Consider the following 22,691-nt stretch of genomic DNA (forward strand, 5'->3'; position numbering starts at 1 on the left):
TACTCGTACTACACCACCGTCCCCACAGGATAGCTCCTTTCATTCTAAATTTGTAGCTCTGTTTTGATTATTGCCTTTTACCTTTGCTCGTAGAATAAAATCAAATCCTTTATTCAAAAACTAATAATAACAAAATGTGACAAATACCTCGTTGTCTTTTCTCATAATTGTGTTTGTAATATTTTTCTTGTTCAAACCCAAATAATAATTAGAGCCTAGAATTATCGATATTTGAAGTGTCTGAAGCACATATAAGCCTTGTCCCTTATGTTATTGACAATCATATTGACTTCCGTCAACTTGGTGGTCACTTGAGACTATGATAGGTAAATATTTGATACTTGAACCTTTTTGGTATAAATACGGTGTCGAAGCTCATACCTCAAATCAGTTTTGCAATTTATTTCGAAAGGACATTTACATTCAACATGTTTCCGAGCCATCAGCGTTTGAAAATAGTGTTACTTATTTTGACCATACAGTCCTTTGCGGAAAATTCGGGACCCCTTATAAATGATACCCTGTTAAGAGATTTGCTGAGACCTCTTAGTGAGATTACCTTGCGATTGCATAGCAATGAAGATTTTTCCAATGGATTTATACAATTTTTCCTGAACCAAAGTCTGTGTCCCGTAAAAGTGCTTTCTTATAACTTTGTCGAAAGAAATCAAAGTAGAAATAGTGTCATACTAACTTATGATGATGACATCAATAAGTTAAAAAGTGTTTTTGAAAAATTCTCCACCAATCGTCAAGGCGTTCGATTTTACATAATAGACCATCAATTCAAACCAAGTGCCTTAATTGACATCGCCTATTCTCTTTGGAATCGTGTCGGAATATTCAAAAATTATTATCTCACGTCGAAGGGGGTGTATTTTTATAACCCGTTAATTTTAGAAGAATCAACGGGAAAATATGGAGCTTTTCAAAATACGACGAGTTGCGAAGATTTCGAGAGAATTTTTACAAATATTAACGGATATCCTCTTAGAACTTACATATTTCGTTCGGTCTATGCTAGCTTAGTATTTGACAAGGAAAATAAAGAAATTCTTCGAGCAGAAGGAGCTGACGGACATGTGGCTTATACAATAGAAAAGGTTATGAACGGCAAGTTGGTTTTACTGAAGCCTGATGATGCTTTTTTTGGGTGAGTAATATGAATTTCTCGAAAAGAAAGGTCCATTTCTGTTTATTTCAAATCACATTTTGTATTTCTGCTTCTTTCTCATCTATGCTTGCTAAAAAGACGTTCTTTTTAAAATTGTTAATAATTTGTCCATATCAAGCACTTCACTTATGAGCTTCACGAGGCTTCTCAACTAAGGATCATTGATATACTGAAGCAGATGATTTATGTTTGATAAAAAGATTTAAAAGTTGGAACTTTGAATTTTTCAGATTCTATGCCGTTTATGTGCCGAATAACCTCTTCCTTTAGCTCTTGAATTGTTGCTAGCTTATCAACACCTTTTCTTTAACATAACCTCATGAAGAATGAAGTCCAACTGTGTCAAGTCACATGATCTTGGGAGCCAATTTAGACTGCCGTCAGGTGAAATAACACGGTTATTACATTTGTCGCGTGAAAGAGCCTTTGTTTTGATAGCTGTGTGACAAGTAGCACCGTCCTGTTGAAACCAAATATTGATAAAATCCATGTCTTCCAATTCGTGCCATAAACAGTTCATTGTTACTCGTATCTAACGATAGTTAACACCATTCACAGTAACACCCTAACCAGGCTCATTTTGGAAAAAATATGGCCCGTCATAAACAGCAGCAAACAGTCACTCTTTGTGGGTTCATTGGATTATCGACAATCACTACTAAGGTGAAAATTGATGGGATTGAAATGATAATCCAAGGAATAATTAATGAAAAGAAACTCTTTTAATTTTGTATTAAAAATACTTTTATTAAAATATAAAATAATGGAGAAAAAATCTAGAACATTCCAAAAGCGAGAATCGCCAAAAAGAGGATGAACAAAATCTAAATGTAAGAATACAAAAGAGTGTGTTCAGATAAAAGAGATACAAGGGTATGTTCAAATAATAGTTACAAACATAATCTTAAGGGTGATTTGCAGTTCATAATATCAACAAAAATGTGCCTCATGACTGGAGATGATTTACTTCGAAAATGTATTAACCATTGTTGCCATTTCTTGCCACCATTTTGATTTAAAGGCACATTTTCATGATGAGCCTGAATAGCTTCAACGCGTTGTCCGATTGTGTATCTTTCCATCGTTCAAAATTGAGTTAGTCTGAAATTGTGAAATGTCAAATGAAATGCAGACAAAATTTGACGTTTAGGTGTGGTTTACATTCAACATCGGCTGTTTCTTCGCCGATTGGATTTCCAAATAATAAATATCGGGCCAAGATTTAATCTTCCAAATTCAAAACGGAAAACAAGAAATATTCTTGGAATTGTCCAGCTTTATTTTCTAAACAGAATAAATACTTAAATTACTAAAAGTAAAATACGTACATAAATAAAAACTTACAAATCGGTATTTTATAAAGGGCGAAACAAACAGGAATTGAATTATTTTTTGATTGTTGAAAACAGTTGCTGAACAAATGAAAATATTGTATCGAAAAATTTAGAAAAAACAATGAAATTTAAGTAAGGGAAAATGATTGAAAAAATGAAGCAAAGTGTTTTTGAAATACAGTAAAAAAATCTGTCTGAAATCTACGTTGAAGACTTTAAGTCCAAAACAGCAAGCCTTCCTACGGATCTCTTTGATTTAATTGAACCATTCGATAATTTGACATCTACAACTCGTACAATATCTGGACCAGGATAAACTTCCATTACACTACCTAGTTTCCAAAGTGATCGAGATTCATTTGGTTCAACCAAAATGACTAGGTCATCTACTTCTACATCTTTGGTATTTTTGTACCACTTCTTTCTTCTTATAATGCCAGGTAGATATTCTTTGTACCAACGCTTGACAAGTGATGACGTCAAATACTGAGCTAAGGGTCGATTTATCTGGGATTGGGCTTCCATAAGTTCAATTCTTAAACATTTTCACGTGGTATTATAGATTTTAAAATATAATTGACACTTCTTAATTGACTGAATTAGCCGCTCCCATGAACCTCCCATCCACGGAGAATAGGCTGGGATAAAACGCCAAAGAACGTTTTCATAGTTCGCAGAATATTCGCTCAGTTTATACTGCATCTCTTGGACATCCTTGTCCATTATGTTCTTAGCCCCAACGAAATTAAGACCATTGTCACTGTACAAAAATCGAGTTACCACTCGGTTGATGACAAAACGACGGACTGCCATTATACATTGGTCTAAACTGAGATCGTTGAAAAGCTCAATTTGCAAAGCTCTGTAAGTAATACACGTAAAATCATACCGTATCTTTTCACTGTGCCACGCCCAAACTTAACCAATAAGGGACCAAAACAATCGACTCCAACGTAAGTAAAAGGTCTTGCGTCAAACGCCAAACGAGCTTCGGGTACTTGTCCTGTAGAGCCGCTTGCATTCCATGCACGATCTCGGATCTCTGATATAGTTGTTGCTGTTCCCATGTGAAAATTAAGGTCGTTATGATGTTGTATGAGAACATCTACGAATGGTTGATTATTCGGAAGAATGGCTGGATTTCTTGAAGCATACGAACTATTGGCTTTTGGGGCTCGCGAACGCATTCGAATTGTTCCTTCTTCGTCTAAGAACGGCGACAAACTAAGGATGGAGCTTCTTGAAAATACCCTTCCATTCTTTTGAAGAGATAATAAGTCTTTTTTCAGCACGGGTGTATTCAGTCGACGTTATGAAGACTTGTTTTTCGAACGGAATTTCCTTAATGACATCTTTGAATCTGAGCAAAGCAATTCAGGTCTAATGTGCACCGAAACAATTTCTGCTGATTCTTGTTCTTGTTGAATGTAAGGTTTAATAGGCCATTCCGAAAATTCTTTCTTAAGAAAATCTGGACCAACAAACCAACTTGTAAGTTGATCTCCTATGGATTGATCAAACCATTTTGTTCCATCATCAGCAACATTGTCATTTGAACGGACATGATACCACTGTCGTGGAGATAAAGAATCAAGGATCTCTCCTACACGAGATGCAACAAAGGTAGGAACACTGATAAAAACAACTCTTCATCAATTTGTATTGCATGCGATTGCTTTATAGTGGATACCAAACGGACTTCAAGGACAGCAGCTTGTAACTCTAACCTTGGAATAGTCAATTGCTTTACAGGTGCAACTTTAGCCTTAGCCATTACTTGCGATACTTCTACCTTTTCACTACATTCAAAGCGAAAATAGGCTATAGCAGCAAAAGCCTTTTCTGAAGCATCGACAGAAGTAATAAGGCTTACCTTGCAATCGTCAGGGTTCAAAGAGATGTATCGACGTGGAATTCGGAGTTTTTCAATGTTCTTCAGCTCATTGATGAAAGTTAACCATTTGGTTTGCAATTCAGATGAGATTGACTCGTCCCAGTCACAACCCTCTCGCCAAACCTCTAGAAGAATGATTATACCTGTAATGAGGTTGATTGAAATAAGGCCCAACGGATCGAACACACGCATAATCGCACGAAGAATACGCCTTTTTGTGATGGCATTAAACCCCATCAACCTTAGCAGCCACGTCACACACACATCTTGGTTTTATTGGGAGTAAAAAGTGGGTGTGTACCAAACTCGAAGCCACTTTATTGATAATTCTTGCTCCAAAGCGATTCTGGCGTAAGTGTGGTTTCTTTTTCAAGGACTTTTCGAAACTGACAAGTCTTCTGAAAGCCATCGAATAACTATCTGGTAATCTTACAATGTCAGAGTTCCATAAGAGGCAGATTTCATACTGACCATCCACTAGCTTGATGGAAGATTCCATTATGTCTGCAGTTCTTTTTTCTTCACGACTCACAAAATCTCCCTTTGGTGGCTTCACTCCGAACTCTTCCGTTGAAAAATGCTGTTTCACTAGATCGTGTTAGCTCTCTTCAGGTTTGATTGCATTGTGAAAATAGAATTTCATTTTTGGTCGAGGAACATTGTGAACACAAGAAACGTGTGGATGCGAGACATAACCACTGCCAAAAACAATCCATCGGAACCTCGTTTTCAGCGCACAGGGCTCTTGGTCTTTAATTATGTTAAAAAAAATTGATGTTAAAAAATTGTTGGCTTGATGACATCGGCCCTTAAAATTTAATCTTTGATCAATACTTCGAAGAAGTAAGTCTTGGCATTATTGCCAAGACTTATTATAATAAAGCACTGGTAGGAAACGAATGACTTTTGAGTTTTATAAGAATTTAACTGAAGATGCTTTGGCAGTTATGTGATGATGGATTCTTTTTTTCAATATTGAATGCCAATATTTTACCACAAAGCTTCAGAAAGGTTAGAGTCAGCTGAGAACTAGATAGGTACTTTCTTCGTAAACTGTTCATTGTTTTCAATGGTACCCTGGGCCTGCACAAGAATAACAACGTGGGGCGATAATGAGAACAATTTCAACAATTTTCACCCTTTCGAATATTTTACAATCGTTCATATTGGTAAAAGTCTGGAGTACCATAGAGGTGTGTTCTAAGTACCCTTTTGTTTAACCTTTTTCTTGATGACCGAATTAAAGGTCTTTGTGTTGGAAAAATAGTTGGCTGAAAGGAGGTTAAAATTCCCCTCGTATGTATGTTTTTTTTTAATAATTAGCGAACACTAAAAGGGTTTTGTATACCTTTAATTTGCCAAAGACACAGTGTGAAGGGTTGGATAGCAGGTGTACATTGGTTTTAAATTTCTAAACATTGCAATGACAGGGAAAGGTAGAGCGTGGCAAGGCGTTCCACATTCGCGTAGTACGGCTACAAAAAGAATCTCTGTACTTCATAGTACGCCCGAAGTTGGGCTCAAGGGTAAACTGATGGGCATTCCTAGAAGCGCAGGTATTACAATGCAAAAACAGAGCAATTTTGTGTTTTGACAGATCTAAATCGAGAATAAATTGATTTATTTTACTCATGGAAAACTCCATTATTTTATAATTTTTCTTTCTAGCATTTGATCGAAAAGCTATTATTTCGTTCAAAATTTTTCTTATTTCTCCAGAGCTAAGGCTTATGGCCTTCAATAAACACTCCTAAGTAAAATTGTAATTATTATTACTTTCTCTTCTCTATTCCACAGTTATCACTTGCCTAATGGGTCCTACAATGGAGCCATCGGAAGGTCGATTCGTTATGAAACTGACCTCGTTTTGACGGGCTTCTTTGTCAAGGACTACTATACCCAAGATATGGAATTTTCAGTTGCTGTCTACATGGACAAGCTTTGCTGTTATGTGAGCAAAGCCAAACGCATCCCACAATCAATACTGCCTCTCTTTTCTGTTAAAGTTGACATGTGGGTTGGATTTATTGGAGCTGCCTTTGTTTGGACAGCCATTTGGATAGTTATACGAAGGATAAACTTGTGGGTTAATCGGAAAAGAGGCCGACAATTTCCAGAAGAACTCAACAAGTTTATCGATTGGCAGTACTTTCAGATATTTAGTGACACCTGGGTGATTTGGGTGCGAGCCAATTTGTGTCAATATCCTCCATTTCTATCCGAGAAGGTATTCGTCATCTCATTGTGTCTGGTTAGTGTAATCTTTGGAGCCATCTTCGAATCCAGTCTGGCAACTGTGTACATAAATCCTCTATACTACAACGACATCAACACCATGGCTGAACTGGATGAGTCCCAACTGAAGATTCTGATAAAACACGCCGCAATGAAGGATGACCTATTCTTTGGCAGTGATTTGTTGGTGTTCAAACGCTTGGACAAGAAACTTTTGTATGTCACCGATATTGTGGGTCCAATAATTGATGTAATGTCCAAGAAGGGAGGATTTGCATCGGTAACACGGGCATCATCACTCATACTCGATGATATAAGTTATATTCTATCGCAGAAGATTCATCAGATTCCAGAGTGTCCGAAGAACTATCATATAGCTTATGTCTATCCCAAAGAGTCTCCTTTTAAGGAGAGAGTAAACGATATTTTACTGAGATTTCTCAATGGAGGCCTCATAAACCATTGGATTGAGATGATGTATCATGAGGCTAAAATTGGGATTTTAAAGTCTCCAGAAATTCTACAAGTTATGGGAGGTTACACCTGGAAGGTTCTGACCATAAAAGATCTTCAATTGGCTTTTTATGTGATCATAGGAGGAAGTGTGATATCAACTTTAGTTGTGATATCTGAGATTTATATTGCAAAACGCTCAAGAAATAAATAAAATTTAAGGACTAAATTGTGGTCTTCAGCTTCTTTTTTTATATTGCATATTTGTCATAAGACCCTTGAGCAGCCATCAAGGTTGTTACAAAAGGATCATATTTTGAAAATTTCTTTTTACGAATTTGTATGCCCTTTGCTAGACGGGGGATATAGCCAGTGTACCCAGGAGGATGTAAAGCAAATGGTGTCCTTAAAGTGTCTTCCTTGTAGCACTTCTCAAGTTCTGCTTTTTCTTCGTCATTTAGAGCTTTGGTAGAATCCCGAGAATCAGACGTAGAACGCCTGGAAAAACAGATCAGATACAATGTATAAATTCGAAACATGAACACCTTGAATTTCTTACTTCTTCTCCAAAAACAATTTTGTTCTATCAACAAACTCCGCTTGATTCTGAGAATCCCACAAGGAAATATAATTCTTTAATTCCATGTCCATTGGAGGAATAATACCCTCGGGCTTATAGCGAGTCTGCTCAACGGATTTCTCCAGTAAATCTTTTGTCACAAAACGTGTTTTCTTAGGATCTTCTTTAAGTTTCATTCGAGAATTGGCTGCAACAACTTCGCAGGCTTTCTTCCAATCCGAGGAATAAATGCTGTCAACCAAACCTACTCTCTTATTTCCCTTTGTTGAATCTCCATACATGGTTTCTTCATTAATTTTGTCAAGGTTTATTTGAGGAGTCATGTAAACACCCAATCTCCGACTACGTGCTTCCAATTTTTGTCCAAAAAGCTTGACTTTTAATTTTACTTCTGGAATTGGACTGTGAGGATTCGTTTGCAGAATTGGTTTATTTTCATGGATTAAACTAAAAGGAACATCTACGTCTTGCTTAAATGGTTGTAAGACCTCAAAATCCATTTGAATTGGTCGATAGTTTGATCTTTCTGTGGTACACTTTCGTTTCGCTGCACTGTAGATCTGTCTAGGTTTAACGGCGGGTTGCTGAAAGTCCGATTGATACATACTCTGAGGGAATGATTCCATGGCGGAAATTTTTAATTTATCAAAAATTGTTTTGTTTGTAAAGTTTAAACATATGTATGTATGTTTACTGAAATTAAAATCTCTAAGTAGTAAAATATGACTTTTTTATTTAATTTACGAGTTTTTTTTTTAAAGTACGAAACTTTTTGATTGTTCTTAAAAGATGATTTAGAACTCCATTGACCATGTGAAATGAATAAAAAGACATCTTAAAACACCATAGAATAATTGTTGTAGGCGCGAATACAAAATATCGATTCAAAACTTCTAGAGCTATAAAACAACAAATTGTGCAACGGTATTATCAAGACATGTGAGCCTTTATTCAGCAGAATTAGGAATTAATGGCTGCTTTATAAATAATAACAATTTTCCACAAAAAACTTAAAGAACTGTTTAGGATTTGCAAAAGAACATCTGCAAAAACAGAGGAGTAAAGAATCCAAGTTCAACCCATTTATATCTGATGGCAAAGTCTACAAGAATTTAATCTTAAATACAACATGAAAACGCCTAAACACGGTGATGGTCTTTTGCGCATTTTTGTGGCGTGGAGTTGGTCGGATAGTAAGAGTATGTGGTCGGAAGGACTAGCATTAATATATAGGGTGTTCAAGGCTGAATCACAAAGACGCTTCAGCTTCGGCTTCACCTGACGTTTACGAGTTCAGCCATAGGAATTCATTGCATGCTATCACAATGGAGCTTTGACCTCATGTTTCGTTTGACAATCGTAAGGAAAAGAACGTAATGTAACGTAATGTGACACCAACCGGAAGCTCTAGTTCATGGCTGAAACACATACACGCTTCAGCTTCGTCTGCGTTACGTTAGGCCTGCTTCGAGGTTGCTTTGAATGACATTTCTATTATTTCATCCCTTCAAAGAGCAAATAGTTTGTTTGTTGACATTTTTTTTACAGCTGATGAGCTGTCAGACAAAGCAAATGTTCAGATAATTGAACTAGAGCTTCCGTTTGGAGTCACATTACGTTACATTACGTTCTTTTCCTTACGATTGTCAAACGAAACGTGAGGTCGAAGCTCCATTGTGATAGCATGCATTGAATTCCTATGGCTGAACTCGTAAACGTCAGGCGAAGCCGAAGCTGAAGCGTGTTTGTGATTCATCCATCAAGTTCAAGTAATAAGTGCGGAATTGAAAATATTACTTTGACTTCTCGATTTGTCCACGAAAATAACACACATTAATTAGGTTCAGCCGATGTTAGGGATTTGAAAGCATGTAAGGCAAGTTTCTGAAAAGCTTGAATCTTTCCTAAGGAGTGTTTTGTAAACAATAATGTCTTCTGTAGTTTTTGCACGATATGCTGAAGGAACGGGTTAGTGAAGTGTATGACACTTGAAAAACTAAGTAGTTGACTTGATAATGTTTTTGGCAGCTGCGCCAAAAAATGCCTTCCAACTAAAGCAAATTTATTGGAAAGTTAGTCAAGAAAAATCTCCCTAAGTATCGAGTCAAGTCAACTTATGTCGAAATGACAACTGATCACGTTTTTTCATTCAAGCTGAGCTTTACAACTTTTTATTTATTTTCTGCACAATTCGATTTAATGTTTCCTATAAAAGGGCTCTTGATAAATTTAAAAAAGAAATAAGTAATATTTCTCTACAATACAAAAGGCAAATCGTAATGGACTTTTAACTTGTCTGGGGAGCGTTTTGTAGACAATTATGTGTTTGGTGTTCAAATGGTAGACATGTGCATTCAAGAGGACACAAGCGTTCACAGGTTTTTCTCAAAACCCACCTCTGTCTATCAACTCCTACTCTCACCTTCCCGCGGTGAACATCGGGAGATCAACTGGAGATTGGGTTCCAACCCCAGTGGAAAGTTGTTGGGGGCAGCAAACAAGAGAGGGGGGAGAGGTGTATCCACTAAGGCACCTCTTCTTATCCAGGCGGCAGCGGACGAATTCTCGAGATGGAATCAACGGTGGCGTCTACAGTTCCAGTAAGGTTGAACTACTTAGTGAACACCTTATAGGGCTTTTTCGACATATTTGGCGCCCGAGAACAAAGACAGCGTCTATTTGGGTGTGGATTTGTTGTTGGAACTAGACTCAGGCAAAAAGTCTTGAGTTTCAACAGTGTGAGCGAGCGAGTGAGATCAGAAGGGGTGAAAAATTTCTTGCACCGTCGGAGAAATCCTAAGCACCTGGCAGCATTTTTGGCAATATCAAATATATGATCGTTCCATAAAAGGTGATCTGTGATACACATACCAAGTACTGAGAGTTGATTAGTTTTTTTGATGCAAGTGCCACTCATAGATAGTGGCATCGGGGGTGTGCTAGGCTTTAACGACAGGTGACAGCATTGAGTTTTCGAAGCATTAAATTCTACACGGTTTTTGATTCCTCATTGTACAATACTGTCAAGATCAGAATTTAATGAGCTTATCATACGCTGCCGTTGAAGTTCCACATCCGAAGGACAAGGATGTGCATCTATAAACGAGTATGAGAAGTTGAGGGTACTGTCGTTGGCGAAACAGGTTAATGGATTAGAAGTTGCAGACATTGGATCATTTATGAATACAAGAAAGAGTGTCGGGGACAAAACGGAGCCCTGGGGAACACCAGCATTTATTTTATGAATTTCAGACTTGTAACCATCCAATACAACTTGTGTTGAAGTTAGAAAGGTAATTTCTAATCCAACGAAGAAGAGATTCATCAATACCAAAAGCACGCATTTTCGATAAGAGAGCTTATTGCAAAACTCTATCAAATGCTTTTGAAATATCAAGTGCAATAATCTTACTTTCTCCAAAACGATGTTAAGATTTGTTTCACTGTTCGGTGAAATAGACCATGAGATTACCAGTGGACCTATTGCTACGAAAACCATACTGTCGATCATTAAGAAGCTTCCGTTCTTCGAGATATTTCTTGAGCTGATAATTAATCAGCGTTTCCATGACCTTGGAAAGAAGTGACGTGAGTGCTATTGGACAATAGTTAGAGGGAGAGGAGGATTCGCCTTTTTTAGGGACAGGCTGGACAAATGCTATTTTCCATCCGCTTGGAAAGAGACCTGTAGAGTAGGAAAGATGGAAAAGTTTGCGCAGTGGTATTACCAGCGGTGAAGAACACTTCTTCAGAACAATTGGGGAGATACTATCCGGGCCAGCGGATTTGTGTATGTCAAGGTCTTTCAGTACTCTTTCGACGGCACGAGTGCGAAAGAAGATTCGTCCCATAGAATCATTTACGCTCTCAAGAACAGGATGACTCATGTCACTTTCCGGTAGCGTCGAATCAACAGCAAACTGTGCTGCAAGCAAATTGGCTTTATCAATCGAGCTTACGTAGGGAGTGTCATTATAGACGAGCATTGGAACCGAGGATGACGTGCTGTTTCGTACGTTTTTTACAAATGACCAGAAATGTTTAATACCTTTGGGATATTGTAGTATTTTTTGCCTTAATTTCTGATCATGCGAAAATTTCTTTCGTCGAATATGAGCATTGCAGGTCTTTCTAGCTTGTTTAAACTTATTCCGGTTTTCCTCAGTCGGGTTGGCTTTATAACAACGGAAACTTACATCTCTGAACCTAATAACCTCTTTACAGCTCGAATCAAACCATGAGTTCTCTTTAGGTTTGATAGATTTTACCCTGTTCGGGATAAAATTTCTCATTCCACAAAGAATTAAATTTGTAACCATATCTGCGCTGGAATCCACGTCACTATCGAGGAAGCATAGTGACCAATTAAAGTTCCTGAAGAATTCATTGAGACCGTCCCAGTTGGCTTTCTCATATTGCCAACGGTTCTCATAGGAGTTTTTTCTTTAACTGAGTTTTTTAGACATGAGAATTTTGAAGATACGATACAATGGTCTGATGTACCTATGGGCGGTAATACACTGATTGTGTATTTATTAGGGTCAGAGGTAAGAAACAAGTCTAGGGTGTTGGCGGATTGACTTGCAACGTCAGGGATTCGAGTTGGGTCATCGACAATCTGAGTTAATTGATTTAACTCAGCAAAGATCTCAACATACCTTCCTTTCCGTGTTGACTGGCCAGAATAACGAAGCCAAGAAGAATTGTGTACATTGAAATCGCCCGCAATGACGATTTCAGTGTGAGGATAACGGGCAACAATTCTTTGAATGGAGTCAGACAGAGCATCAAATTCGTTAAAAGTTGAATTTCTGGCCAGATTTGGACTTCGATATAAAAAAACATGTGTGGATGATGTGTTTATTTACCGTGAATTTTAACCACATGAAGTTAAAGTTTGTGTTAGAGCACAAACCATATTGTGGCTGAAGTTTGTATGCAACATCATTTCTTATATATACGGCTAATCCATGATGAGGAAAAAATAATGGCACTAAGTTATACCCATTTAGATTGAGTTCCGAATGATCGGAATCTTCACCTATTTGAGTTTCACTCAATGCCAAAACAGCTGGCCTGTTTGATGCAGTGTGGACATATGTGGCATAACAATTCTTTCATAAACCACGAATGTTACTAAAGTCCACCCTGAATTCACTCAACAACAAATTCGGACAATTACCTGTAGTATATGTAGTATCTAGAATCCAATTTGAACTTTTCAATAATAGACTTTCACTAGTGTTATGCCTTAGTGAAAATCTGTTTATCTAGATATCACATGTACTAATCTATCCGTAAAGTTTGCATAATGAAAAATATTTGGTTCTATCCTTGTGATTAAGAAGCTAGTTTAACACACACAACACAGAAACTCTCTTTGTTGATTGTGCTTCCATGCAAATAGGTACATAAAATATTTGTACAGTCCGATGTGATACTTTTGAATGCACCCACATATAAAATTATGTTACTGCTGCCGAAAGAGTCATCGCTTTCAAAAGATTTGTTGACCTCTGGCCGGGAGCGGCCGACAATAGGCCATATTTATTTTCGTGTCCTAATTTCGGCCACCTTAATACCAACAATAAGGAGTTACGTGTGAGGTTCCAAACCTTTTGACATTGATCTGCGTCTCTTATCGATTTCCATTCAATTTTGAACGGATTTTCCATTTAAAAATAGCTTAGCCAACCGCTCGTTTATATCAGTCATCTAAAGGAACATCTGGAACTCAAAAAGTGGACAAGCGAACCTTATCTTGTTTCTATATACCATTCAAAGAAAAACAGGTTAGTTCTTGAAAAAAAAATCTTTACAAAAAAAACTATTTTTATTGTCTTTTCCTTTAAAGCTATTCGGTTGTCTAAACAACATCACTTCTCATCCTTCCCCTTATGCCACTCCCATTGGGACATATCATTTCCACCTGCTTTATCAATTGTCTTATAGACATCCAAACTCTCTCCCAGAGGAATTCCATAGCCATTCGTAAGACCATGAGGATTTGATGGAGTCTTACAATCCATACTGCTCTCTTTGCGCAATACACGATCGACTTCCACTGCTGAGAAAAATGCCACCGACATGGGGAGATCTTTGAGTCCAATTCGATGCACACAAAAAGATCGTGTCAACAAATTTGTTGCATGCATGGCCAGCGCCGCTTTGTAGGCTAATTCCTCTCGCACTAAATACCTCAGTTCATCGTGGAAACTGAGACAAAATCGAACATTTTTGCCCATAAGCCATCGCATTGAGACCAACATGAGATGCAGGAAATCCACAGCACCACTCTGAACAACCCAATTGACTCGAGTCGGCAGGAAACGGTCATCTACGCCATCTTTAGGTTCTAGAGCTCGACTGAGTCGACAATTGAGAAATGGTGTGACCGGATGGTCTTGTGAGGAGATGTCTTCAAGGCGATTGAACATAGCACTCTCTGTACCCCCTTGCCAGCGGGATTTCGAGAACAGTTCAGGAACGGATTTGTTTGTAGTTTTAGCCATTCCAATGGCTTCATAGGCAGAAAAGCTACAAAGACGGAAAAATAAATAAAAAGTTAATCCCTTATGTTACACAACTTACTCTCTTTTATAATTCTCATCCTCATCTTCCTCCTCGTCCCTGAACTCCTCCAACATTCGATAAGTCTTTTTTCCTTTGGTCAAGCTGAACATCTTCTTTGCCTTTGATCTGGCTTCGGCTTCGGAAAATGTCGGATTGAACTGCTTTAGCAGTCTTTCTGCGAAATTCTGCCCCGCTCCATAGATCCTGGCATAGTTTATGACCTTTGCATGATCTCTTGAGATTCCAACCGCCTTCGCTGTCACTGAGTGCATATCTGTTCCGTTTGATTTGGATCCACTTAAGGTCATCCATCCGAATGGAGTGGCTCCATGCATTCCCGTAGCGTGGGCATCTCCCAATACCGATGCTATCCAGAGTTCCTGAGAATCCACATCGGCTCCGACAATCCTATAACCCCGAGGAGCCTGAATCATCGATCTCAACTCCGACCCGACTCGCTCTCGCTGGGCATTACTGGCTGTCATCCATGTGGGTTCCATGGCTCGTCGGGTCAGAGTTCCACAAACCACAACCTGAGGTATGATTGCTCCATATTCCCGCTCTTCCGATTGCAAGTCTGTTGGTAGAGCATCCTTGGACAACCAGCATACAAGTTGTCCCATAATTCGATCGCGGTTGTTCCTCCAATAGGAGAGCATTCGCGCGATGTCAATCACTCGCTCAGCAGACTTACCCCCATCGCCAGTCAAGACGTTGTCCGAGAATTTATTGAGGAAGTCTTTGGCCAGGGGATTCCCAACTCTAAAGGACCGTCCATTTTTGTGCGGCAGTTTCAAGAACCAGCAGCAATCCTCGAGGGTCTGATTGCACCAGACTCCAGTGCCAGCGTATTTTCCCGCAGTCTTATCCTTGCGCTTCTTAGAATAGTAGTCTCGCTTGCTTATATTGGATTCCACGTCTTTCCAGAGATTTGAAAACGCCTCGGCGCTCTCATCGGCACTTGCTTCGCTGTCCACAAAGCTCATGACCGGACACTTCTGAACCAAGCGTTCGATCGGGATTCTTGTGGAATCCACGCCTTCTGGATGTGACTCTCGGAATGGAATCAAAAATCCCCAACCCTGTTCGCGGATGTAGTGGAGAGGATAGCCCTCCCAGCAAAGTGAGAGCAGTTTTGGGGCGATTTGCATACCTGTGCCAATCTGGTTCGCGCCTGGTGACCATTCTTCCGACGCATCTTCTAGATTTGGTTTCGAGCAAATCTTTCGATACCAAGCCGGATAACCTGGCAGGAGTGGCCGTCGAGCCGGAAGGAGGCTCTTTGTGTCGTACAGATATTGAAACTTTTTCTCCAATGGATCTACCTCTTCTCCTTCATTGGGGGTTTCCTTCTTCTCATCTGTAGGTGGTTTTTTCTTCCGAACTATTGTCCTCTTCATTTTGATGTTTTGGGTGCTCCAGTCTTCATCCCACATCCACAGGTCCTGCTTATATCGCTCGCCATTCATCAACTGACACGCAGCATCGGCTCGCTTCGACAAGTGGTACTTCGATTCGATGTCAAGGTCTTCATAAGTCAGGTTGCACTCCTCAATGTAACGACTCCAATTCGAGTTAACTGGCAAATAAGCTGATCCTAGCTCTAACATCCCGGCCAAGGTAACCGGATGTGGGAATCGATCACAGAACATCGGATACAACTGTTTGAGGACGTTTTTGGTAGCCAGAACGTCGGAGGAGCAGTAGTTCATCAAATTCTGGAAATCTTCTTTGACGTCCTGCAGAGTGCCAGTGACAAATATCTGTCGGGCTTCTTTGGCTAGCTCCTGGCCACAATACAAACGATGTACCTCAGCCAAGCTGTTGAGGGAGCTCTGGGCGGTCCATTCGAGATCTTCCTCGGATACCTCTTTTTTGGACTTCATTATTGCCCGCTGATAGCTGGTGACTCCACTGACACAAACATGAAGGGACATTGTGTCGAGAAATCGAGTTCCAGTGTCTTGGATGAGATATTGCTCGCGGATCCGTGCTCGATCGTAGGAAACATTGTGTCCCACAATGAGTTGGACTTTTCCTAACGGAATCATGTCCTCCAAAGTGTACTTTCGGGTTTCGCTGCGGGCGAGATTAGGATTAACTAACTGGGGACTTACCCATGAGTAGAAATATTTGCTTCCCACTGCTGTGGCCATAGTTGGAACCGGACCAGATGTGACACAGACTTCAACATCGAATATAAGCCCGTCTTCTTGCGGGTAGTCAATTTGGACGGGTCCACTTTCCTTATAGCACGTCCATCCAGGTTTTATTGACCATTCTTTTGGAGGTTGTACATGATTCTCTAGCAAGGAGTCAATCAAAAGGCGATAGGGTGCAGACTGCTCTCGACCGATGGTCATAAAGTGTTCTTCTATATCCTGGCCTTTCAGTGGAGGTAGCTTCAAATGAACATCTTCCATTTTTGTGCTGGCTTTGATATCGATACCGTGTTTGGACAGTTCACTGATACATTTTCTCACAAGGGCTCCATCGGGATTGCTGATGGGATCCTTGCCGAAGACTTGTTCATAAAGATTCCCTGATAGCATTTGTACTTTCATAGGATTCTCTCGATACTCGGGGGAAACTTTTTCTGTTGAGTTTGATTTTTGTGGCGGCGGTCGTGGTGGTTTTTGTGGTGTCTCAACTTTTGATAATTTAGTGACTTCTGTGGTACATGGCAGTGATTGTTTTGATTTGCGAATGATTTTTACTGTACTGTGGGGGTAGATTTCGTGGTAGTTTCTAATTAAATGCTTCATTTTGAGTGTGAATTTTGACTTTCAAAATTTTGTTTGCTCTCGTTTTTAAAATGTTCGACTTTTTCTCGTGTTGTTATTTGCGGTTTGTTTTGTTGATTTTTATTTGTTTGCCAGATTGCGGTGCAATTTTTTTAAGGTGGATGTGCATTTGGAAGTGCATTTATTAATCTAGTACATTTTTTTGCATATACTGGGTGTTTCTAATTTAAGAAACCAAAAATAGCATATAATGCTCATTTACACGGAAAATATGACTTTTTTAACATATTTTCAATAAAAGAAGACATTTTGACAGATACTAAAAGAAACAATAAGTAAATCGATAAATCAATTCTAGAGGTCTGAAAATAAAGTTAACTTTACCAAAAAATCACAAACGTTGAAAAATCTCATCTCGAGCTAAGTGTTACTCAATCTTTACTCCATTTTAAAAAGGGGCATTTCCTTATATGTTCATTTTTGGGTGCATTTGGAGTGGTTGATTGATTGGAAAGCCAAATAAACTTAAAGGTTTCATTTTTGACATTTTTTAACGAAACTAAAAATTAAGAGTTCACGAAAAATCCAAACCAAGCGAGAAATAATTACATCGCGATTGAATTTTTTTTGTTTTGCGAAGCTGACTTTTTTTTAAATGATTTTCTTCTGGTTTTAAAAATTGTCAAAAGTACGTACGGTAGTACCCGTGGCTTGATGGTTAGTGCGTTGGACTGTCATGCCAGCTTGGGTTCGATCAGTGCCTATGCCTTCTAAAGTCTTTTCACGGGTACTGCCTCTTGCGAGGAATTGACAAATGCTTCAAGAGTAACTCTTGTCATGAAAAAGTGCTTTCTCAAATTAGCCGTTCGGATTCGGCAAATAAACTGTAGGTCCCATCCATTCCTGACAACATTACTCGCACAGGAATGGTTCAGAGTTGTAAGTCACTGGGCCCAAGTTCTCAACGGACTGTTGCGCCACCCAATTTATTTTTATTTATTTAAGTAACTATAGTAATTTTCTTTGGCAGTTTTCGAAGTGGACTCTTTCAAAGCCACTTATTTCGCCATTTTATCATTTTTTTTTTGTTCTAAATCAATTTTTGCGCTTCTTTCTTGGATAAGAACAAACAATTATTATTCAGACGTCAAAATGAGTCACCTCTTAAACAGCATTCACATGAGCGTGAACAACGGATGACGAATGAATTACAAAATGTGAGTTTATATTTGTTTGAAGACATATTTCCTCACAAATTTTTAACAAACCGATAGCAATACAGTTTCTATTTGATTTATGATGCATACTTTTACTTTTCAATAACATATATTTATAGATTTAAGAAAACAAATTTTATTGGTGGCGAAAAAATTGTAATTGATACGAACTGTCAAATTTTATTCGCGTTAAACATTATCCACTTTCGCAACGAATAAAATAATCGCTCGTACTTAACCTAAACAAATCATTCTTGTTTTGGTTTCGGTGCCGAATGGTGTACGTTCGCGACGAATTAAAAACTACCATGTGAAAGAAATGTCAAAATAGACGAATATTCGTTCATTCGTTGGTCGTGCTTATGTGGATAGTGCTTAAAACTTAAAAAAAAAATATATTCCAAAAGTCTTTGCGCGCATTAATTTAATTTTGAAATTTTTTTAAAAGACACAATATTCAAAACTTTGGTTTCTTTTCAGAAGTTAATTGATTTTGTAAGAAACAAATCGTCACAATTCGGCGTTTAATTAGTTTTACTTAAAAATATACACACAAATGGATCTACAGTTTCTTAAAATTGATACAAACAAATAAACAGAACTTTGATTTCCAAGTTTCATTAAAATAAACATGGCCTTACTTTTAATCCGTATAATCTACTACAATCTTATTTCCACCTTCAATCTTATGACAGTTCTTTTCTTTTGGTTTTGACAATTCTTATTCTTTCATAACACACAAAATATGGCTCAAAGCAGGCTAGAAAAAATTGGAACAATTTTCTCCAGGTATTTTATTAATTAAAAACTCTTTGTCAACGTTTAAAAAATATCTTTTCACATTTCAGAACCACCGGACTACTCCGGTCAGGTGCTATGAAGACCGAGGACAAACCAATATGGTACGATGTTTATGCTGCATTTCCCCCAAAAGTTGAACCTCGTTTTGATCGGCCAATTCCAAATATGCCAATTAAGAAAATATTCTACGCCGAAGATGTTGTTAGAGCGTAAGTAAAAAAAACAGAGATATTTTACCTTAAACACGGCCTTTGATTCAAATTACAATTTCGTTTGTTTTTAGGAAATACCATAAAATGATAAAATCCAATGAAACTATAAACTTATCCGATACAAGACGTGAAACAAACACCCAACAGTTCATTGCCATTTACAACAATTTAAAGTCACAAGGAGCTTTGGATGACGAGAAAATTCTGGAAACTGCAAAGGAGCTGTTGGAAGAGAAATTAGCTACCAGGAGATCAACTGCGGAAACAACAGAAGGAGAAAAGGAAGCTAGCGTTGGTGCTGGTTTGACTGATAGTTTTGCGGATGCTAAACGTGTAAAGGATACAACTCCAGGGGCACCTGTGGATATCCAAGATTTGTTTAAGAACTAAGATTGTTATAATTTAAAATAAAAAACATTAAAAAACAAGAAAATTTTGTTTGAATTAAATTCGCATAGAAATGCAATATTCAAGTGCTTTATTGGATCCATTTTAAACTAAGGAGTTTCTTCAAAAAAGGATTGGTCCTTAAGGAAACACCTAAGCCCAAGCTCTCTTTACTTTAAAAATTGAAAGTTGACAGTAAATCTAACTGAGAATCATCATCAAGTGACTTGAGCAATGGAAGACGTATTTTTCGTCATCGAAAAATGATCTGAATCTTAAAAATTCGTTAAACACACCATTTTTTCATTAAGTTTTATATACTTCGTGGTGTGATGGTTAGTGCGTAGGCTTGCTAGAGGTCTTGCGTTTACTATCTGCCTGTGCCACCTTACAATTGTTCACGCATACAGGAATGCTTGAGAATTGTAGTTCACTCACTAGACACTTGTTGTATTTACGGACTGTTGCGCTACCTAATTTAATTCTTTTAAACTTCGTTCAAAGTAGAATTTAACTTATTTTCCTTCTAGACTCATTACAGCTCTTTTTTTAATTTGTTCTCTGGGACCTGAAAAATTGTGCCCCAAATGATTATGGGCCGGAAATACCTTTAAGTAATTGGCATTCGAATAATAGTATTAAAACTATTCAAAACTTCAATACCGCTTTCTTTTAAATTAGCCTGACTCATAGCTCAAAAAATTTATGACCGATAGAGTTGATATTATTTTTAATATGTATATCTTGGAAAGTAAATTCTCTTCGGCAGTCCATAGGACGGTTTCTTAGGCAAAACTTTCATTTTCCTCTTCAGAAGAGAGCCAAAAGTTGGCTAAAATAAATATATCGCAAGTAGCTAATGTAGTTTCATAGCATTCAGAGCAATCAAATCAGGGCCAGATGATGGCTAGCCTATATAAAATGCAGTCAGTTCTTTTCTAACCCTTTTTGAGAGGTCTTAGCTTTTTGAACACGCGCGGAGTTCTGTTGAAATGACCCATATTATTTTTAAAATAGGAACTATTTCGTCCCTAAGACGGTATTTTTATATACTTTTACCGAAGTTTTAATGCCATCAGAGCACACTAAACCATTCCGTACCGCGGATGGCTACTTCTTTGTACTCCGAAAACCATTAACGAAGCTTCTTCAAAGTGACGGGCTGAAAACTTTGTTATCCTGCTTTTTAAATTTGTCTTCAACCGTTAAAAATGTTCTCATCGTTAAACAAAATGCTTCGATATTTTTACGTTCTCATTTTTTAATGTCTCTGGAAGCGGATGTCCAAGCTCATCTTTAATGATCCTCAAGATCGTTTTGGAAACAATATTTATTTTTTCGTATGGATTCCAACGAATCCGAGCACTTGCCGCTTAGAGGGTATTTTGTGTCCGAATTTAACACGGATGACCCGATCTCGGTCTCGATGTCGGTCATTAATTCATCCAGTTTCTTTAAATAAATATTTTAATAGTAAGATTAATAAAAACTTATTTATTTTTGGCGGCAACAAGGTTTTTAAAAATACAATTTGTATCTAGTCCACATTTGTGTAACGCAATATGTCCCTATTCCATGTTTAAGCTTTTAAATTTTAGCTTAATTGAAAAATGTGTACGAGGAAGACCCCTACATAGTACACATAAGGCCGTAAAAACATAACGGTATTTTCTTTCGTAAATATGGTACGCAGGATATTTCATTACTTAGACAAGGTATAATACTCGAATACTCATCAGTACAGAGATTGTTTCCTTAGACGCACTACACGAATGTAGAGTACTATACTTGGCTCAGTATTTTTAACTCATTGGGTAAAGATATTGAAAACCAATCATTATGTGCATTGGAATTCTATCTGTGTTTAGCCATTTTATGTAAATACATATAGGACTCTTATCGAAAATGAAGTTTTACAAAAATGAAGTGTTGATTTTCCCCCAACATCAACTTTACCAACATAAGTTCTTTGACGTATCCCAATTCGATCCTCTCCATGAAACTACTATAGGTTTTATAAACAACGGCTAAACTTAAGAATTGTCATAACCCGGACTTTAATATCAGAAATTATTCCTAAAAAAAATAATGAACCTTTCACAATTCACACGAACAGCTCGAACTACTTCAATTGTATCGATTTTCTCATCTCCCCTTACTTCTTGCTCCTCTTGATAACCATCAAAAAGTTTCTGAAAACAGAATGCGCTCGTGTAAAAAAGGCAGCTCCATTGTGTGAAAAGCAGCCACCTTTCAAATTAGTGAATTGGATTCTGAATCTCTGGTACCGATTTCGTCTATTATAACCTTCTTCCTGATTTAATCGCATAAGATCTCTTGATAAAACTTCCTTTCCTTCCAATTTTACACGGTTTTGAGAAAATCATTTAGTAAGTATAACACAAAACTTTAAGCCACAATATTTTTGTCCACTTTTCTTCTCTGAGCAGTGTATTCTCCATATGATCACAGTTTGAGGACAGCTGTAGTTTGGTTTGAAGTTTTTTTCTATTTCTTGCCAAAGAACTCAAAAGTTGAAAGTTGAATGGATTTCTGGGATTTCTTGAGAATTTCTGCTAAATAAATAAAATTTTCCTGCATTTACCATGTACAGAAGAATTTTTCTTTCTTTCCGTACTCAACATCGATTCTTTTGCAATAAGAAAGCCCTAGACACAAGCGGTGACAGTCCCACAATCAATTGGAAAGAACTAAAATACGAAACCAAAGTGCCACTCGAACCGGTTGTCCCATTCATCCCAGAACCCCAAGACATCGAAATCGATAGTAAAACTATCCAACTTTTGGAGAGATTGTCATTGGTTGATTTGGATAGCAAGGAAGCCTTGAAGACTCTCAAAGATAGTATTCAATTTGCCGATCGTATAATTCACATCGACACAACCTCAGTGGAACCACTCTACACGGTTCTTGAAGACCAGGATCTCCAACTGCGTGACGACGTAGTCACTGATGGAAATATCAGAGAGGAGATTCTAAGTAACGCAAAAATAACAGATGAAGATTACTTTGTTGCTCCTCCTGGCAACATCCCGCTCGAACAAGAAGAGAAGAATTTCCAATAAT

At 37.9% G+C, this 22,691-nt stretch overlaps 5 protein-coding genes across 5 annotated transcripts; 3 read left to right on the plus strand and 2 right to left on the minus strand.

The window, feature by feature from the left end:
• The first annotated feature begins 86 nt into the window (after nucleotides 1-86).
• Nucleotides 87-7,304, plus strand: LOC129944166 (uncharacterized). The gene is made up of 2 exons (XM_056053397.1): nucleotides 87-1,153; nucleotides 6,200-7,304. Exons 1-2 carry the CDS (start codon nucleotides 429-431, stop codon nucleotides 7,302-7,304), a joined length of 1,830 nt encoding a protein of 609 aa, XP_055909372.1. The 5' UTR covers nucleotides 87-428.
• LOC129946566 (uncharacterized) lies at nucleotides 7,298-8,379 on the minus strand. Its single transcript, XM_056056806.1, has 2 exons — nucleotides 7,650-8,379; nucleotides 7,298-7,588 (listed from the first exon to the last, which is right to left on the minus strand). Exons 1-2 carry the CDS (start codon nucleotides 8,294-8,296, stop codon nucleotides 7,342-7,344), a joined length of 894 nt encoding a protein of 297 aa, XP_055912781.1. The 5' UTR covers nucleotides 8,297-8,379; the 3' UTR covers nucleotides 7,298-7,341.
• Nucleotides 8,380-13,467: 5,088 nt separating this feature from the next.
• Nucleotides 13,468-17,103, minus strand: LOC129946781 (DNA polymerase subunit gamma-1, mitochondrial). The gene is made up of 2 exons (XM_056057099.1): nucleotides 14,262-17,103; nucleotides 13,468-14,207 (listed from the first exon to the last, which is right to left on the minus strand). The coding sequence occupies exons 1-2, from the start codon at nucleotides 17,006-17,008 to the stop codon at nucleotides 13,547-13,549; spliced, it is 3,408 nt and encodes a 1,135-aa protein (XP_055913074.1). The 5' UTR covers nucleotides 17,009-17,103; the 3' UTR covers nucleotides 13,468-13,546.
• Nucleotides 17,104-18,859: 1,756 nt separating this feature from the next.
• Nucleotides 18,860-19,650, plus strand: LOC129945864 (probable 28S ribosomal protein S23, mitochondrial). The gene is made up of 3 exons (XM_056055805.1): nucleotides 18,860-18,993; nucleotides 19,053-19,214; nucleotides 19,289-19,650. The coding sequence occupies exons 1-3, from the start codon at nucleotides 18,950-18,952 to the stop codon at nucleotides 19,605-19,607; spliced, it is 525 nt and encodes a 174-aa protein (XP_055911780.1). The 5' UTR covers nucleotides 18,860-18,949; the 3' UTR covers nucleotides 19,608-19,650.
• Nucleotides 19,651-22,118: 2,468 nt separating this feature from the next.
• Nucleotides 22,119-22,690, plus strand: LOC129945865 (glutamyl-tRNA(Gln) amidotransferase subunit C, mitochondrial). The gene has a single exon (XM_056055806.1). The coding sequence runs from the start codon at nucleotides 22,211-22,213 to the stop codon at nucleotides 22,688-22,690; it is 480 nt and encodes a 159-aa protein (XP_055911781.1). The 5' UTR covers nucleotides 22,119-22,210.
• Nucleotide 22,691: the final 1 nt, after the last annotated feature.

Source organism: Eupeodes corollae, chromosome 2 (assembly GCF_945859685.1).
Source record: "Eupeodes corollae chromosome 2, idEupCoro1.1, whole genome shotgun sequence".
Taxonomy (NCBI): Eukaryota; Metazoa; Arthropoda; class Insecta; order Diptera; family Syrphidae; genus Eupeodes; species Eupeodes corollae.

Coding starts and splice junctions, on each gene's coding strand:
- LOC129944166 (XM_056053397.1), top strand. CDS start 429: ATGTTTCCGAGCCATCAGCGTTTGAAAATAGTGTTACTTATTTTGACC. Junction 1,154..6,199: donor CCTGATGATGCTTTTTTTGG/GTGAGTAATATG, acceptor TCTATTCCACAG/TTATCACTTGCCTAATGGGT.
- LOC129945865 (XM_056055806.1), top strand. CDS start 22,211: ATGTACAGAAGAATTTTTCTTTCTTTCCGTACTCAACATCGATTCTTT.
- LOC129946566 (XM_056056806.1), bottom strand. CDS start 8,296: ATGGAATCATTCCCTCAGAGTATGTATCAATCGGACTTTCAGCAACCC. Junction 7,589..7,649: donor AAATTGTTTTTGGAGAAGAA/GTAAGAAATTCA, acceptor CTGTTTTTCCAG/GCGTTCTACGTCTGATTCTC.
- LOC129946781 (XM_056057099.1), bottom strand. CDS start 17,008: ATGAAGCATTTAATTAGAAACTACCACGAAATCTACCCCCACAGTACA. Junction 14,208..14,261: donor GATGAGAATTATAAAAGAGA/GTAAGTTGTGTA, acceptor CCGTCTTTGTAG/CTTTTCTGCCTATGAAGCCA.
- LOC129945864 (XM_056055805.1), top strand. CDS start 18,950: ATGGCTCAAAGCAGGCTAGAAAAAATTGGAACAATTTTCTCCAG. Junction 18,994..19,052: donor ATTGGAACAATTTTCTCCAG/GTATTTTATTAA, acceptor TTCACATTTCAG/AACCACCGGACTACTCCGGT. Junction 19,215..19,288: donor GCCGAAGATGTTGTTAGAGC/GTAAGTAAAAAA, acceptor GTTTGTTTTTAG/GAAATACCATAAAATGATAA.